Here is a 17,525-nt window from a genome sequence, read left to right as displayed (position 1 = left end):
CCAGAATTCTAAGAAAGCCTCTGATGAAGCTTTCGGCTCATGCCTGCACATAATTTGTTCTTAAGGACTGCAGCATTTATTAAGAAATTAAATAGATAAAAACCGGACAAAAACAAAAAAAAGCAGAGCTAAGAGGCAAATAGCACTTCCATGGCCGTGGCTTTAACACGGCCGGCTGCTGCTCAGTGCTACTTGCTGACTTTTGATGAAGACAGGAGATAATGAAATACAGTGCTTGTGGATTTGCCTTTGCAATGCTGGAAAATGTGATAGCGTGCTGTGGTTTTCAGATTAACTATCAGTCACATGTTTAATGCTGCAGGCTTAACGCTAGACAAGGGACCACCTTGATGAGGCTGCAGGAAATAAATGGAATTTGCAAAACCAAATGAAGAGATTACATTTCTTCTTTTAAAACATTGAAACTTACAACGTGATGCCCGCAGACTGTCTTGAGCTTACATCAGATAAAACCTGAGCGTGGATCTCACCTCCTTGTAGAGTCCACTCAGTGACTTTGTGGCTGTAGGTGCCCCTCCCTGCTCCATTGTAGGCCGCCACCTCGATCTCATAGTTGGTCCAGATGATGAGGTCCTCCAGGAGCAGACTGGTCTGGTCTGGGCTGGTGATGTTTTTCATCTGACAATCGACTGGAAGCCCTGACAGACAGTATCTGGCAGCAGAGGGAGTTATTGATAGATAGAGGGAGGGAGGGACAGAAAGACAGGGACCACACAGACAGAACAATCTAAATATGTTGGAACACGGATTTTCCCTAAAAAAAAAAAAAATAAGAGGGAGGGAGCGTAGTGATTGAACCAATCCCATGCAGAACAGCTATAACATGCTTACAATAGGTGAGGTGACAACAGATGAATGGAGAGAAAGGTATTTAATTGGCACCAATTATTCTACAGTGGCAGTGGGTAAGAAGGAAGGGAAAGGGAGAGGACAAAAGGAGGTGACATAACAGTTATTATCACATCTGAATGGCACTGGCCTAGACAGGCACCTATCCTTGAGAGAAAAAAAATTAGGCAGGTTGTCTTCTTACCTGATGATGTAGCCCTGGAGAGGACCATTCTGGTGGCTCTCTGGGGGGGGCTGCCATTGGATCATGATGGACTGATTGGTGCGGCCACTCGCGATGACTGTCTGAGGGGGGGCACTGGGAGGCTCCTCGGGGAGAGTTAGTCTGCGGCAGCGAGGAGAAAAAAAAAAGAGGGGAAAAGAGAGGTAAAAGAAGTGACAAAGAGTGAAGCCATGCATTAATTATCATGGGTTTCTGCATATTTCTATCCCATTTCATCATAGACATCAAATCATAATAAAGCCTGCTTTTTTTTTTGTATTTTTTAGAACACCATAAAGGAAAGTTGGGGTTAGCGTAGCTGTGTCTTTGTCCAAAACATATTCTCTATAATAGTGTCCGCACGGGGACAGCTTGCTGTGGCATGAAAAAAGATCAAAGAGGCCTTGGTGAAAATGGAGCAGCACAATGGAGAGACAGTGCGAGTGAGGGGAAGATATAAAAGAACAAGAAAGAGAGATCCAGGCAGACTTTTCCCTTAAGTCAATTTAAGATGACATCTTGATTTCTTCCCAGTGCACTGGAGCACTGCTCTGGCGGAGATAGAGCAGAGTTTAGGATCAAAGAGGTGTGCCGGGGAGATGCCTCAGAAAAGCCCTGCACTCACTGACGCTCAGTCACCCTCCTGCGGTGCACTCTTGTCTGGGGCAGACTCGCAGAGGAATTCAGCTCTGTGAATGAGTGTGTGGCGAAGACGGTGCGTGATAGGTAGCGGTGGCTTTCAGTTGGAGGGTGCTACAGGTACAAAAGAAGCAAATGGTTGTGTTGATGCAGACAAGGTCAGACAGTAGTGTGTATAGGTGAATTGTGATGAGTTAAGACTCTGTGTGTGTGCGTGGGTGGAGTGGGCCTGTATGATTATGACCGTTTCGTCTTGCTAGTCAAGAGAATTCACTTGAGATTTGAGTCTGTGTTGAGCTCTGCCTCTTTCAAGCCGCTCTGTATTTTACTCATGAAGTACGGCAAAGGCAGTTAATAGGAGGGAGAGAGATGAAGCTGGGTCAGCGCACCCATCAAGTCTTCACAAAGCACAATTTCAGCTCATTCACAGTTTTATCTTGAAAAGGCCCATCCCGAAGCCGGCTCATCTCTCGCTCACTCCCACAGGAGTGAAGACCAAAAAGTGGACTTACAGGAAATAATCACAGGATTTTCTATTGAACTGCCAAGATGAGTAGGGGGGAGAACGGGTTGTTCCAGTACAGTAAAAAGCCCTGAAAGTGTGATGCTTCTCTTGCAGACAGTGTACACATTAAGTTACGCAGACTACAGGCAAATATATTTAATATTCAGCAGATGCAGAATAGATAAGTGCAGCACCCACCGGTCAGTCTCTTTGCTGAACTGGCCTCTGCCCACGTCGTTGACGGCACACAGGCGGAACTGGTACGAGCGCGCTGGGATGAGGCCACCAACAGTAACCCCGCTGGACTCAGGCTCAATGTTGGCCAGCAGCACAGTCCAAGGGGCATCTGATTTAGAAAAAGACAGAAAGCTGTAAACAATAGTTACTGAATAGTAAATGACCTTCTGAGGGCATTAAGATTCTTGAAAAAAAAATCTCTTCAGCAGTAGCAAACTCAAATTTGAATTCATTGCTACTTCTGACTATTATTACACACCATTGTTTCATTTTCAGTAATATTATTGCAGCTGCTGATAAAAAAAAAAACAAGTAATTTATTTTGTATACACTCCCTCTAAATATCAGTTTGCAATTCAATTATCCAAAACCCAGATCCCATCTGCATCCTCAGATTCATTTTCCTTTTAATGAGTTGTCATCTTCTCAGTTAGCCTGTGCTTCGATGAGGAATGGTTGAACAATTTGCTCTCCGTGGGTGAAAACATTCCCACCTCTTTTATTTTATCAAGTAAAGGGAAAATACGAGCATTGGACATCAACGACAATTTGGTTTCCCCCCGATCATGCGTAAGGAAGCACACAGGTGAGACAATTGAGTTATACTGATTGCAGGCGGTATCAGAGGATGTAACAGCCAATTTTAAGGACACAATGGAAATGTAATGTAATAGGCGCAAATTAGTGCTCCCCATGAGTATAAAGCGGCAATATGAAATTACTAACAAGATGCAATGAAATGCATGACTTGTGTGCATTGCTGAAGGTGATACTGGTGCTTAGGTGCTGCGAAACATTGGAAAACTCACTGTTTTCTGAGACCTCCAGGATGTAACGGATCAGAGGGCTGTTACCATCGAAGGCCTGGGCCCATGTGAGGTTGATGGCTCTTTTCTCTGTAGTACTCAGAACTGCTATTGGGTTTTCTGGAGCATGGGGCAGCTGCCTGTATGTGCGTGTGTGTGTGTGTGTGAGCGAGAGAGAGAGAGAGAGAGAGAGAGAGAGAGAGAGAGAGAGAGAGGGGAAAAGTGATAAAGAGAAATAGAATCAGACAACAGAGGCAGCAAATAACAGAATTAAACAGGCAAACTGAGAGCCTCGCATTGTAAATATTAGAGGTGCTTGATGGATTAGAGCGAAGACCAGTGATAAACCACAACAGCGGAGAAAACATCCATCCATCATGTCCTGGTCAGACGTAAATAAGCCAAAAAATAAATAAATAAATAAAATACAGACAGCAAGATAAGACGGAGGAGACAAATACACAGACCTGACTCGGAGGTGGGCACTGCGAGAGTCATTGCCACCCACTGAGGTCACCCTGCAGGTGTATGTTCCAATGTCGCCCGACCACGTCTGGGAGATGTGCAGGGTACCGTCGGGATCCAGGCGCAGGCGGGGGGATGTGTTCACGTCAATCACGGTGCCGGTTTTCTCCCACAAGTACCTAGAGGAATGTACATGAGCGTGTAAGTTTGTGAAACACACACACACAGCCTCACACTTCAGAGTGTCGTGACAATACATTCGTTTGCGTTAGTTTGTGTCGGTTCATACGCCAAACACAGAAGGTGCTGACACTGATGAAAAGCCTTGTAAAGCTGATAGCAAAAGCGATTTGAATCTGAAAAACATGTCTCTCAGTCACACATCCAGCACAGAGCCTCTCCTCCATGTCCCCCTGTCACATGCCCACCTGCACATACGAGCACTTCCTCTCAACATGCACACAGTCACGCACATGCTAGGAGCTCCTGTGATTAATTGCGACTATTCGGGCTCTCCAGCTAATCTCCTCTGTGTTGCGTTTAATTAAAGGAGCTGTCTGAAGTTATTACTCTGTTTACATATTCATCTGTTTACCCCGCAATCTGATCAATGTCGTAGGCCCACAGGTGACAGGCACTCTAATCACTGGGCTCCACAGACAACATTTCACTCCCTCTGAGACAGATGCATGTACACACACTCTATCATGCTCAAGATTGTATGAAGAGTGAGGAGAAAGCGACTGACTAATTCCTCAATCTGACTCAAAGAATTTCAGAATCTTCCCATAGGATTTCTTCTAAGGGTGGATAAACACTACAAGATCTCTGGCAGATTTCATCAACTAATTAAGTACAACGCTGATACCCGATCTCGTCTTCTAAACCGGGATTGTGTCGAGAACGACTCGTAGTAAAGCATGTGGGGTCAGACATTTGTTCCGGTTGTGTGTGACTGAAAAGGGACAAAATCCAAACAAATTACCTTACAGTGACACTGGGATCGTGGGTCACGCCGCAGGTCATAACGGCCTTGGTCCCTTTGATGACACTCTGGTCTTGTGGCGGTTTAGTGATGCGGGTACGTGCTGTGAAAACACCCGGAGGCTATTATTCAGAGGCTGTCTTGGAAAAGCTTTACTGGGCTTGGTCTCATCTTTCCCTCAATGTCTTTCTGAAACGCTATTCAATGGGTAGGCAAGCGAGGCTTTCAAGGACTGGTGATGTTATCATATTCACAGAAAAATGCGTACGTTTAATGCAGGGGTGTCCAATCCTGGTCCTCGAGGGCCACAATTCTGCATGTTTTAGATGTTTCCCTCTCCCACACCTGATTCAAATGATTGTTATCAGGCTTCTGCAGAGCTTGATGATGAGCTGATCATTTGAATCACGTGTGTTGGAAGAGGGAAACATCTAAAACATGCAGGACTGTGGCCCTCGAGGACCAGGATTGGACACCCCTGATCTAAAACATGCAGGACTGTGGCCCTCGAGGACCACGATTGGACACCCCTGGTTTAATGCTATTGTCAAAATATCTTGACAGCGACCCACAGGTAGCAGGTATGCACTGCTTCTGCAAGTAAAACAAGTCATCAATTAAAAAAGGAGGATTTTTCTTATTATTTCTATGTCTACCACGGGTCTCCGAGTTTGCAGTACTTTACACAAGCGTTGGACAAGGCGGAAAATTAAGCGATTTGAAGGAAATGCAAGAAATTATGTCCAGTTTTAACTTACCCCAGACCACTAGGTCAGCTGAGGCCTCATCAATGCCCCTCGAGTTACTGGCCATGCAGGTGTAGGTTCCAGCATCAGACAGGTGGGAGGGGCTGATTAGCAAGCTGCCCGACTCCAGCAGGGTGAACCTGGGCAGCTGGACCGAGCCACTGGCCAAGACACGTTCACCTGCAGGGGGGAGGATGGAAGTGATTGATGGTATGGGGTGGAGGACAAGGGAACAAAAAGAGGGGGGGCAAAAAAAAAAAAAAGAGAGATTAGGGTATTGGAGAAATGTCAGGGTGAACAAACAGGAGGGAAAGCAGTGCAGCAAAAGCAAATAGGTAAAGCTTGTTTGGTGAAAATGTATACTTCCAGAGCCCTTGCTGACAAACTTTGAAGAGTCAAATTGCTGCAAAAATAATGCCCCCCCATCACCCCTTCCCCCACCCTCCCGACCTCATGCTGTTAGCCCATGCACCTTTCTGCCAGGTGATGGCTGGCCGTGGGGCTCCAGAGGTCTCACAATGCAGAATGACTGACATGCCGTCAATCACTGCGCTGTCAGAGGGGCCGGCGGTGATGTTGGGAGCGATACCTGAGTGGGGAGGGGTCAGCCACACACACACACACACACACACACACACACACACACACACACAGAAATGCGCATACATTCAAACAAAATCAGGTTAGACAGAGGTGATAATGAGAGACATAAACAGCTTTCTCCCTAATAAAGCAGGCGGCAGCTGAGAGCTTAATAGACTTGACAAAAGGGGCAGCTGTCAGGTCTTATTCTCAGGGACAGCTCTGAGAATCTGACAAGGCGCCTCAATCTCTTGGCTTCTCCTGCTCATTCTCTGATTCAAAAATAGGCAATAATTGCCCGAGCATCTGAGGTGACAAATCTGTCACTGCAAAGAGATATATAGATAGATGGGTGTAGGAGGGACAACAGAGAGAGGATTAAAAATGAGAACAGAGGAGCGGATTTAAGAGCAAAGAAAAGGAGGGAACAGAGAGAGGAAGACAAGCAGAATTAGGCAGCAGACATGCATACAGCTTTAAAAAAAAATGTTCAAGGGAACATACTTGTAACAGCTAGGTAGGTGTTTGTCTGGATCTCCCCTGCAAGATTGCGGGCAAAGCACTGAAACATCCCCGTGTCATCTGGCAGGAGACCGTTGATCTGCAGACTGCCTCCTACCAGAACCCTGTACCTGGGGATCTTCACGGGGCTGATGGGCACTGCATCTTTATACCACACTATGTCTGGCTGTGGTGTGCCTACAGAGGGAGGAGAGGATGCTTTTTTTTTTTCCTTGTCACTATTCATTTTATTCCTTTTTCATGTTTTTTTTTCTCTTTCTCTTTCACACATGCAGTAGCAGAGAGGAAAAACAAACAGCACTAACCTCGCGCCTGACAGGGGATATCCACCACTTTCTCCATTTCCGCACTGATGTGACTTGGTGGCTCTTTTACAAACAGAGGGTATTCTGTTTTCATGAAGGAAAAAAAAAAAAGCGCAAATCATCGCTCTATTACAGTAAATAAATAAATAACTCATCCGTGCTTTTTATCTTGACCCTTCCCTGGCGAATGAGCATTTTCACCACTCTAGATAACAACATCAGTGCAATTACTGAAATATAAAAATGGCAACACAATCTCTCTCTCTCTCTCTCAAAATTCTCTCAACATGAGGGTTAGCATGCTGAGGCAATATTTGGATAATTTAGGCTCAGCTGCTCTCTTGCAAGGGCAAAATATAAGCTGTGGGTTATTTACCAAGAACGTGCAGGTAGGCCCCAGCGGTGACGGAGGGGACGCTGCTGCTGCGGAGCGACGCCTCACACTCGTAGAATCCGCTATCAGTGACTGCGGGCAAGCTGATGACCAACCTACGGCCAAAATCTCGGATCCCCGTATTGACCACTACTCCGTCTTTCCTCCAAGTTATACTCATTTTGACAAGGGGTCTGGAGGAGAGAAAAAAAAGATGAAAAGGAGGAAAAAAAAAAAAGAGAGCAAGAGATAGGGAGCGTGTTTTTAATACAGATTTATATTCTGTTTCAAGGTTACAGAGCATTGAGGGAGCACATGGGATACATCTGTCATTCTGATTAAGTCTTTGAATTGGAGATAATAGTCAGAATTCAGGACTGGGATTGTGTGAGATAGGGAGAACAGAGTGAAGCCTTGAATCAAAGGGAAGAATGGCAGAGACATACAAAATGAGAGATGTGCAAAACACTTTTCTATCATGTTCAAACAAAAGATTTCAAAATTCATTTAAATCACAAAATATCAGATGCGGAGGTGTGAGAAGGTGCTGGTGTTTTGATAATGCCTGTCTGTATTTGCATGTCTTTTCCTCTACAAGTGTCTGGGAGAACATTTACCTGGCATTGGCCACACACTCCATGATGGCTTCGTTTCTCCCCACTGTTACGCTGGTGTTCTTTGGGGAGATGATGATGGAGGGGGCGATGGGGTCTGCGGGTCCTCCCACATCTATCACACATGTGGGAAAAAAAAAACCAAAATCGTGAAAGAAATGTATAAACTACATGCAATCCTCTAAATCAGCCCGCGCATCTGCCTGATCCAGCCTACTGAGCATGACTAGATCCTGACAGTGAGACTGACAATCTGTCACTATCACCAGCAGGTAGCCAGAATGTTATCACCCAACTATTAACACCCCTGTCTTTACTTTAGATCCCTTTTCTAGTGCACACAGCATTTTCCTGAGCACGGTGTTAGCCCAGGTGTTAGAAGCCATTATGTAACATAATTGAGACAAACACAAAAAGCGATTAAATGCAGCACCATCACTCACGGGTTTCACGGAGCCTCCAGCCAACCATCGATTCACTGCCCTCAATCAGTGATCTCTCTGTGAATCTGATCTCATTTTCCCCCGCACCTCCCCAGAGTACGGCTATGGGCCTGTGAACTTGTATGTGTTTGAGTGATTGCGTGTTTACGGTACCTCGCATGTGTGTATCGTACGCATGTGGGAGCCTGTTTTCAAGGCTACCTCATGTTAATAAGGTCCCTAATCAAGTTTTTATTATTATTATTGCTGTTTTGTGCCACCTCATTGTAAATCTTACCCTTTCATGGCTTGCTTTTTTATTATTATTTTATTTTTTTTGTAGAATCTGAACAGCGTTATGACAAAGCTTCCTCTACAACCACTGTCTAAATGAAGGAGCAAGCCATCTGTGAGTCATTACTGCTGTTTGGTTCTTTTCCCCATTTAATTGCTGCATTCAAATCTCCAGCTCATCAGTTCAATATATCCAATACATTGCTAAGAGTACTTTTTTTTTCTTTAACAATTCAACTTTTGAAATATTTTTTTTTTCAGCATAAATTCTTTTTTATGTAAATCGTGGCCTTGGACAAATATTCACAGTAGACTGTGTTTTTACAAGTCTCTTAATACAGTAGAAAGAAAATTATTCAAAAGTAGTGATTTTTTGCTGATCTAAATACTATTAGTTCCTCGTAGCACTTCCCAGCGTCGAAGAAAAAAAGAAGAAAAACTGAATAAAAGTTACATGCTGCTGACATTTTGCTGGCACATATGCAGAATAAATTTAACATTTAGATATTAAAATATGTGGATTACCCCAAGGCATACCTTAATACACAGTGAAATTTGATTTGGTTATAATGCCTTATGGCAGCTGGATTGTATAAAAGTAAGTGACCCCTACATTCACTGTCACGATGTTTGTTAGATAACAAAAACAGAAACTGAGTGTTGGAATGGGAATATTTTTCTAACCATTAAACCTTCTCATCACTCATTCTGAGGGTATTGTTGGCGTTTTTAATAATCAGCATATGATAACCAATCAGTCGGCTTCCTGTCAAGTCATCAAAGAGTTTTTAAAAAGTGAAAAAGAAGAAATCAAACGTGTGCAATGATTTTCCTTAGTCCAAGGGATTTATAAACCACTTGGGTCAAATTTTATTGGCTAAAATGTAGCACTGCAGAATTTGGCTGATCTATGTAATTTTTGAGGCTAATTAATAAGCGAGATGTTGTGGAAAGTTAGATTTTGCGTGGAGAAGGAACTGCGGAGAGAGGAGGGGAGGAATAAGTGATTGATGGAGAATAATTCAAACACCACTTTGATTCATCTTCCACCAAGAACACTGAGAGCTAAAGAGTATGTGAACTGATTTTCAACGATCACCAACGGGTTATAGTATATGATTATATATATTTAAAAAAATGTCAATTAATTGATCATGACTGTTGATACATTGTGTGGAGAAGTCAATTTTACACAAAGTGACATTTGCTCTTTAATTTCTACTTGAGGACTTATGCAAATATCCAGGCTGGAGGGATTTGCTAAATTAAGCTGAATGCCATAATATTTGCCTGAAAATGGAGTTTGTATTCGTCAATGAGACAGCAAAATTTGGATTCCAGTTGACTTATCAAAGAACTCCTTTTATTTTTCCAAAGACACGATTGGTTCTTCGGCAGACACTAATTAATGTATTGCAGTCCGTAAAGTCCCAGTGTTGAGAGTACCTCAAGTGTGTAATCTTCTAATTAAATGCAAATAGTACACAACATGGTGACCTGCATAGCAAATTCTTGCTACTAATGCGACCACATTCCTGACATCTGTCTGCGTCAATTGTAAACCCAAGTCAGCTGCAGCGTATTTCACACTCTAAAGAATAAAACAAAACAGAACATATCTTCCTACTTGGAGCATTAGCCGATGTCAGTTTACCGTTTTACTATTACAGTCAGCTCTGACTCATTTGCATGCTCCCTTAGGAACAAGGTGCTCCCTCTACTGCATGTGTTTGTGTCTTTTCTCCACAGAATCACTAAAAATGAACAAATAAAGCTGTAAAAAAAAAAACCTCAGGATGCAAAATACACCAGTGTGATCTGCAAGGTCAAATTTGGTGATATTCAGTGATATCTGGTCCCCACAGATTGCTATGCCATGTGTATTGAGTGCTGAATTACAAACACTGCATTAAAGATACAGCGATCAGAAGCAGAAGCAAAAGCAGCAGGCAGGAAGCTGTTTCTAAAACATGCCCAGTTGTGCATGCAAGCAGGTTAAAGTCTTTATATGTTATAATCCCTATCACATAAACATTAAAAACCATAAGAGAGCCAGTTATTACATTTATCCAAGCATGTACTGTACGAGGTATAAAATATTTGAATAAACATTGTTTTAAAAACCAAATAGCTAGAAAACACATTTAGCGGCTCCTTTAATTGGCTGGTTGAGGTAAACAGAAAAAGACTGATTCTGTTGAGATGAAAGAAAGAAAGACTATGTGGGAGAATTTGTGTGACTTTGTTCAGATAAAAGAGGGTGACAGTACGCGGGAGGATAGGGGAAGCATCAGGCTCACCCCAACTCTAATGATTTGACTTGTAACCATGCTTGCATCACCGGTGCCAAACTTTATTTGAAGTTGTGCACATGTTCATTTTATTAGCGAGGCTGACCTTCCAATCGGATGTGTGTATGTGTGTGTGTGCTTGTGTGGGTGTGTGTATTTTTAATCATTGCCTGTTTCCTCAGTGTCATTTTCATAAATCTGATTTTTGTGAGAAGCGATTAAACTGAAGGTCCACTTTACGGGCCTGAGCATGCAGCCAGTTAGAGAGGTGCTGCTGGAGCCTGACCTAAAACATCACCTATGACAGTAATTCACTGCTCAAGCCTCGGGTTAGAGGAGGACTGCAGAACAAGAGGACAAGTATTGTGGTGAAGGTAATGGGTATGATTATGTGTGCTGGACAGAGAGAGGAGGAACAAGTCAGTAGAGGGCGCTATCTCTGTTTCCTTGTCTTTCTCTGAGCCACCTGTTGTACAGCTGCTGTGCTGAATAAACATGAGCGTTCACCTGAGAGTAATCAGTAAACTTTTTTTTATCCAAATTTTGATTTTCAACAACCTGTTGATGCTGCTGATGACACAAACAATCTGCTGGTGAGATGTGTCTTTCCCTGCGTGGGCGAGGACATCTGTGTATGCATGTAGACTAGTGTGTGTGTGTGATTGCATGTGTACTTACTCTCCACCGTGAGAGTAACGGGCTGACTGGTCTTGTTCTCCCCATTCTTGTCGTTGACTGCTTGGGCGTAGTAACGTCCTGCATCGGGCGCCACTGTGGACAGGATGACCAGCGTGTTGTCCAGGGTGATGGCACTGGGTAGATATATGAATGCACACAAAGCATTTAGTTTATTTTAAGGACGCCACATCAATGCACATTAATTCCTGCAACACTCACTTAACCTCAGCTTTACCCAAAGAAAGACAAAAACAGCTTTAGGTAGTGTTGAATGTAGTTAAACTAAATTAGGGTCACCAATTTGGCTTCCAATTAAGTAGAAATCCCCCGTCAACTGGAGTGCATTTCCAAAAATTTGTCCCTAAACACACACCAAGCCATGCGCGCGTATACACAATAACAAGCACACAAACACGCACAAATCATTAAACCAGTGAGTAGTTGTGTCTCATAGTCAATAAATCCTGAGGGTAAACTGACACACAAACACACATACACATAAATTATGTCTGAAAACAAGCACACAATGACATTTTTATGAGCAACTTCCATCGACAGTGTAACACAGTATCTTTAAGGAATATTACAGAATTACTCCCTTATTACTGTTGAGGGGTAGCTGAGTGATGTGGGGGGTTTGCTGCATGAAGATACTGGAGGCCAGTCTGATTTGTTTGGTCATGGTAGCAGTGGCTCAGTTGCCCAGTTATCTGACAAATTAATTGGTACTATGACAGCTTGGTGTCACAGACAAACTTTGGCGTCTACATATTTGAAACATATTTCTAAGCTGCAAGTCATGTAGAGAGCATTTTTTATCTGTTCTAGCCCAGTACACAGAGACTCAATGGTGAGCAGATGAAGCACAGCTATTCCCTATAATACACTCCTCGGTGTTACCTACATGTTAGCTTGGCTGATATGTAGAGTTTCTTTTGCACTTTTCAATGAAAGTGACTTTATTAACAATAGCTACACAGAATAAGAAATGTGTGTAAAAACCAAAGCCGTTCCATTTACTAGAAATTGGCATGAAAAATTCAAACCTACCCCTGTGTGTGCAACCTAACCTGTGACTGCTCCAGCCCTGCAGCCTCAAGAATGACTGAACGCCGGTTCGACTGATGGTCTAAGACGTTTGTGAAAGGCCCGTTAAATGAGAGCTGACATTAAGCACGCAGCCAGATTACGCTCTTTGCATCTGCCAGCATCTGCCTGATCGGTGTAGGATAAACAGACACACTGCTGGACAATTAGGAGCTGCAGAGCCAACAGACACTTAACACAAAGGACACACACAGCAAAATACACACCCGCACACACACACACACACCTGTGAATATCAATGTGGCCTGACACAAAGCGAGCAAACAAGCGGTAAATGCAGAGTGTCCTGTCACTGCCTCTCATTGTCACAAAGCAAAGTTTCGCCGCTTCACTTCTGATAAGAGTCAGTTGCACAGTAACCAGCTCTGGAATTGGTCGAACACTCACGGAAGGAGCTGAGATTTTTTCTTGCAATTTACCTCAGTGCTGTGGGTTTTTTTTTTTTTTTTAAGTTTTGCAGGCAGAGAAAACATGCACCAATTTATTCTTCAAGCAGGGGCATGCAGCTCAGGGTAAAAATCTTCATGTCAGTTATGACACAGTAGAGATGGCTGCTGAATAATAGACAAAGAAGTGGTTTCCCGAAGAGCTGTGAACTGCGTCTGTTGGCCTCAATGGCAGAATTAATCTCAGGTGATTACATTCACACTCGGAGCATGGCCCATACAGATATACAGTCACCCACCGAGCTCCCAATGTACAGCCTCGCACAGATTCACATCACGTGCACATATACACACACACACACTCCCACACACAAATCCAACTAGGGGTGAGTGCTGTCAGTCAAACATATCATCAATTGAGGCCTTTTGTCCAATTTTGTCTAATTGGTTCCCCTGCTGCCTGCTCTATCTCTACCCTTCAATCATTCCGTCTGCAAAGTCAATAGGGGCGATATAATAACCCACTTTATCACTGAGAGGTGATTCAATGATGAACACAAGGCCTGCGCCAACATTCGTTCATCAACTATTCTGCTCAACTTCACTCATGGTGTGTGGGGGGGATTGGAGAAAATCTGTGAGCAGTATTGAACTTCTTAGAGTTCTCTGAAGTGAAAGATATTCTGCTTCAGCAGCTCTGCATTCATCAACAACCCATACGAGAGCGCTTGTTCAGACAAGCACAGAAACACACAAGTCACATGTGTACACGCTCGAACCAAAAGAAACCAAGCTGGGGTGCATGTAGACTTACATGCGGCTGCTGGAGGGAATCTTCCGCCCATCTCTGAACCAGGTGATCTGGGGCCTGGGGAAGCTGTGTATCCGTGGTGCATGGATGAGAGCACCTTCGCCCTGAGATACAGTTTGTGACCTTTCACCCTCCACAAAACCACCCATATCTGGCAGAGATAAAGAGCAAGTGGAGCAAGGGGACAAGGAAAAGAAAATTTAACACCAGAAGCAAAAATGTTGGAAATATATGCCCACAGGAAGAGTGACAATAGAATTGTCATTATTCTAATCTATGCTATGGACATTTTTTTAAAAGCAAAGCTCCTTGAATGAAAATGACTCATGCATACACTCTGCTTAATAAGCCTTTCACAGAAACAATGTCTACCCCCAGAACTGGGGATACATGGAAAGACACCGGCACTTACATGCAACCTGCACTTCAGTACTGCACTGCATTATAGCACCCACTCGGTTTCTCACAATGCAGCGGTAGTGGCCAGCATGTGATCGGTCCAGCGAGGGGATCAGGTACCTAATGGGCACACACAATACAAGTGCAATTAGTCATCATCAGCATGACAGACAGCGACATTTGTCATCTTGACGCTTTTATCACCCACACTCAAGACGCTAAATTAATTGAGATGTTTCACTAGGCACCTGAAACACAGCTTAAATGGCATTCCACTTAGCTATAAGACATAAATGTTCTAAAACAGGAATATAACTGAGCATGCCTCAGGTGTGATTTGGAGCTGATGTAATGCTTGACAGTCGATAGCAAGCTAAAGAAAGACTGTAATTTTAATGCAGAGACAGCTGAGATTCTAACTGGTGGGACTCACAACATCCTATAGTCATCCTACATCTTCAGTAAGTTAAATGGAATCATACGCGCATCTCTCACATGTTCTGTGCAGCCACAGTTACGTCTCTTCCCTGATGCGCTTTCATGTTAAATAGTGTGTGTGAAATGCTAGCTAGGTAACCCAGGAGCTTAGTTTCCTTTAATCGGTTTGCTACAGCCACTTAGGAGTGTGGCATCCGCCCCGGCCATGTTCCCCCTGCACTGCAATTCAGGGGTAGGAGGGGGTGGGGGGGGTGGGGGGTCTGATTAAATGGATTCCAGTTCTCCTCTTTGATCAGTGCTGGTGAAGAATAACAAGCAGAGGGCTGGCCTGCAAGGCAGACCCAGAGACTAAGCCACGTGAGAGCACAGCCAAATGCTGAGGAAAGACGGGGGAGAGGAAAAGAAGAAGAAGACGGGGGGGCAGAGAGAGTGAGGATGTGAGAGAGGCAGAAAAACAGACCAGGAGGGGTTTAGTGATAGCAATCAGACAATACCACCTGAGAGTGTCAGTCCATGTCTAGAGGTCTGGTCAGACTGTGAGCAGAGTCCAGAAAACAGGACTAGAACAGGATATAAAGTGATTTTCACTGGGCTGTAACTGTGACCTGCAAACACACATGCAGCCGTACTGGGACAGAAGCACACTGTATATGTACAAATGGGCACAGCGATGCATACATGCATACGCACACAGAGGCCTTGTTAACGCAGGCTGAGGGTGTCTCTTCCACACTCTGTGCTGTGAGTAGAAATCTTCAGCATTCTGTTTAGAGGCTGAAATATGTGATGAAACTCATCCAAAAGAACTCCACGGTCAGTGAAACAGCTTCTCATTGCTCACAGAGCAAAGTACCCCACCCACACTGCACTAGTTGATGAAAAATATGCATTGTGTGATTTTATTGCTACAATAATGGTTCCAACAAACAGCAAGAGAGAAGAGAAGAGTTATCTGCTCACACCATCTCTGAATGTTGAATACAGTGTGAGATACAAATCGGAATAAATTTGACAATCCCCTGAACACAAGATTTTATGTTTCAAGGGAGATATGCAGCCAAATCAGTTCTGAATAAATCCATAGAAATGAGTCTGAGATATGAATAAAAATGAGCAATTGTGCGATTAGTTGCAATTAAATGCTGCTAAAATGTCCTCATGTAGTAGGATAATTATAGTTGATGAGTAAAAAAATGATAATAGAATCAGCTCTGGCAAGCAAGGTTGCATTCCTCACCTGTATTCCAAGGAGAAACGTGTAAGCTCAGAACCATTGTAGATCCATTTGAATTCCAGGGGCCAGCTGCCCTCAGCCATGCAGGTGAGGACCAGGCGATTTCCCTCTAGGTGAACCTGGGTCTGTGGAGGCTCCATCTTAAAATAAGGTGGGACGTCGTCTACTGGAAAGAGAAAGAAGAGGAAAAACTGAGATTGATACAAAAAGACAAAAGGAAAAGGAAAATCAGTAAACAGAGACAGAAAGAACGTGAAACAGCAAGTGGGGGTAGTTGGTAAAAATGGCAGTGATTCAGTAACCTCTGTGAGGAGACTCACAACACAATTTCAGCAATTCACAGGAAATGAGGACTCAGAACAAGCCTTTTCCATTTTTCTTCTGCACTGATTGGGAACTTGAAGGTCAACAGAGAAGCTTGCCAAAAAGCACATGGAATAAGTTGTTACTGCAAAGCAGCTTACTCTTTTATTTCAAATTGAAATGTGCTGGCAAAGAGGTAGAAGAGCAATTTGTGCCGCAGAAGAAGTGTAAATGAACACTTCCATACCTCTAGATCAGTAAAAAAAGGGGATGGAGAGGGAGACAGGGAGAGCGAGGGAGATGGAGAGAAGAGGGAAGTGCAAATAGACAGAAAGCAGATGGAGAAAAAATACAGCAAAAAAAAAAAAAAAAAAAGAATGTAAGCAAGTTAGAGGAAGAGAGAGTGAGAAACTAGGAAGCCACGGGGGGTAGGGGTGGTAAGGGCTGCTTTAGAAAACACAAAGTTTCCCAGTCTTAAAACCCCCTCTCTGACAGGATGAGTTATGCTCTGTGCCTCCCTTCATTTATCTTTATAGTTCCCTAATGCAGCCAGATTATACAGGCCCCATCCGCAACACTGCACACAGCCAGTGTAGCCACGAAAAGCCTTTAAGGTGATACGCAAGGTCCAGGGCTGAGCTTGGAGACAAAGTGCTTTCATTTGGGCTGATGAAAAAGGCATGATCAGACCTATTGATCTGTCTGCCTCACCAGCCACGGGCGACACTGAGCCGATTGTGCCAGTGTTTGTGGCGGGCTAATTAAAGTCTGTATTAATAGTTGCAGTAAGCTGCCAAGGCCCGAAGCACACCCGGTTCTATGTCTACCACACTAGCTGACTCACTCTCATGGCTGATTACTGAAGCCTCCCTCGCTCTCCACACCCATACACAAGTTCACACCCAAGATTTATGGCGGTAAATGCAGAGGATGGTGTGGCGGAACTAGGTGAATGTGAGGGCAGCCTCGCCGAGCAGGAGAGGGGATACAGAAAATTGAACCTGATTGAAACTGTAAATAAAAGAATGACTGTGCACCTCTGTGTTTCACATCAGTGGCCATGCGTGCAGTGTACACACCCACAAAAATATATAACAGAGCATACACACACACGCAACATCACACACAATACCGAGCTGCTGCTTTTGTCCCTTTCTATCACACCAATCATAAAAAGAGGCAAACAGATACCAGCCAACACATCTTTTTCTGTTTCCAAAGCAGTCCTTACATATTTTTTTTTGTTTGTTTGGTAACAATACCCCACAACCTGGCTAATCTCATCTTTCGACTACCCTTGCACCCGTGCTT

At 43.8% G+C, this 17,525-nt stretch overlaps 1 protein-coding gene across 1 annotated transcript in view; it reads right to left on the bottom strand.

The window, feature by feature from the left end:
- LOC103361238 (protein sidekick-2-like) overlaps window positions 1-17,525 on the bottom strand; it is a 79,947-nt gene that overhangs the window by 20,914 nt on the left and 41,508 nt on the right. The window contains exons 2-17 of the mRNA XM_008287266.1: window positions 15,915-16,077; window positions 14,253-14,359; window positions 13,844-13,991; window positions 11,537-11,670; window positions 7,855-7,966; window positions 7,241-7,431; window positions 6,865-6,948; window positions 6,542-6,736; window positions 5,928-6,044; window positions 5,468-5,635; window positions 4,710-4,812; window positions 3,727-3,903; window positions 3,263-3,399; window positions 2,415-2,562; window positions 1,055-1,195; window positions 492-673 (exon numbers count right to left, since the gene is read on the bottom strand). Of these exons, the coding sequence (XP_008285488.1) occupies window positions 492-673; window positions 1,055-1,195; window positions 2,415-2,562; window positions 3,263-3,399; window positions 3,727-3,903; window positions 4,710-4,812; window positions 5,468-5,635; window positions 5,928-6,044; window positions 6,542-6,736; window positions 6,865-6,948; window positions 7,241-7,431; window positions 7,855-7,966; window positions 11,537-11,670; window positions 13,844-13,991; window positions 14,253-14,359; window positions 15,915-16,077 (2,307 nt within the window). The remainder of the gene's footprint in view (window positions 1-491; window positions 674-1,054; window positions 1,196-2,414; window positions 2,563-3,262; window positions 3,400-3,726; window positions 3,904-4,709; window positions 4,813-5,467; window positions 5,636-5,927; window positions 6,045-6,541; window positions 6,737-6,864; window positions 6,949-7,240; window positions 7,432-7,854; window positions 7,967-11,536; window positions 11,671-13,843; window positions 13,992-14,252; window positions 14,360-15,914; window positions 16,078-17,525) is intronic.

This window comes from Stegastes partitus, unplaced genomic scaffold (assembly GCF_000690725.1).
Source record: "Stegastes partitus isolate 25-593 unplaced genomic scaffold, Stegastes_partitus-1.0.2 Scaffold493, whole genome shotgun sequence".
In the NCBI taxonomy this organism is placed as follows: Eukaryota; Metazoa; Chordata; class Actinopteri; family Pomacentridae; genus Stegastes; species Stegastes partitus.
The sequence above is the reverse complement of the archived record's forward strand: the minus strand, read 5'-3'. Positions and strand labels throughout refer to the sequence as shown.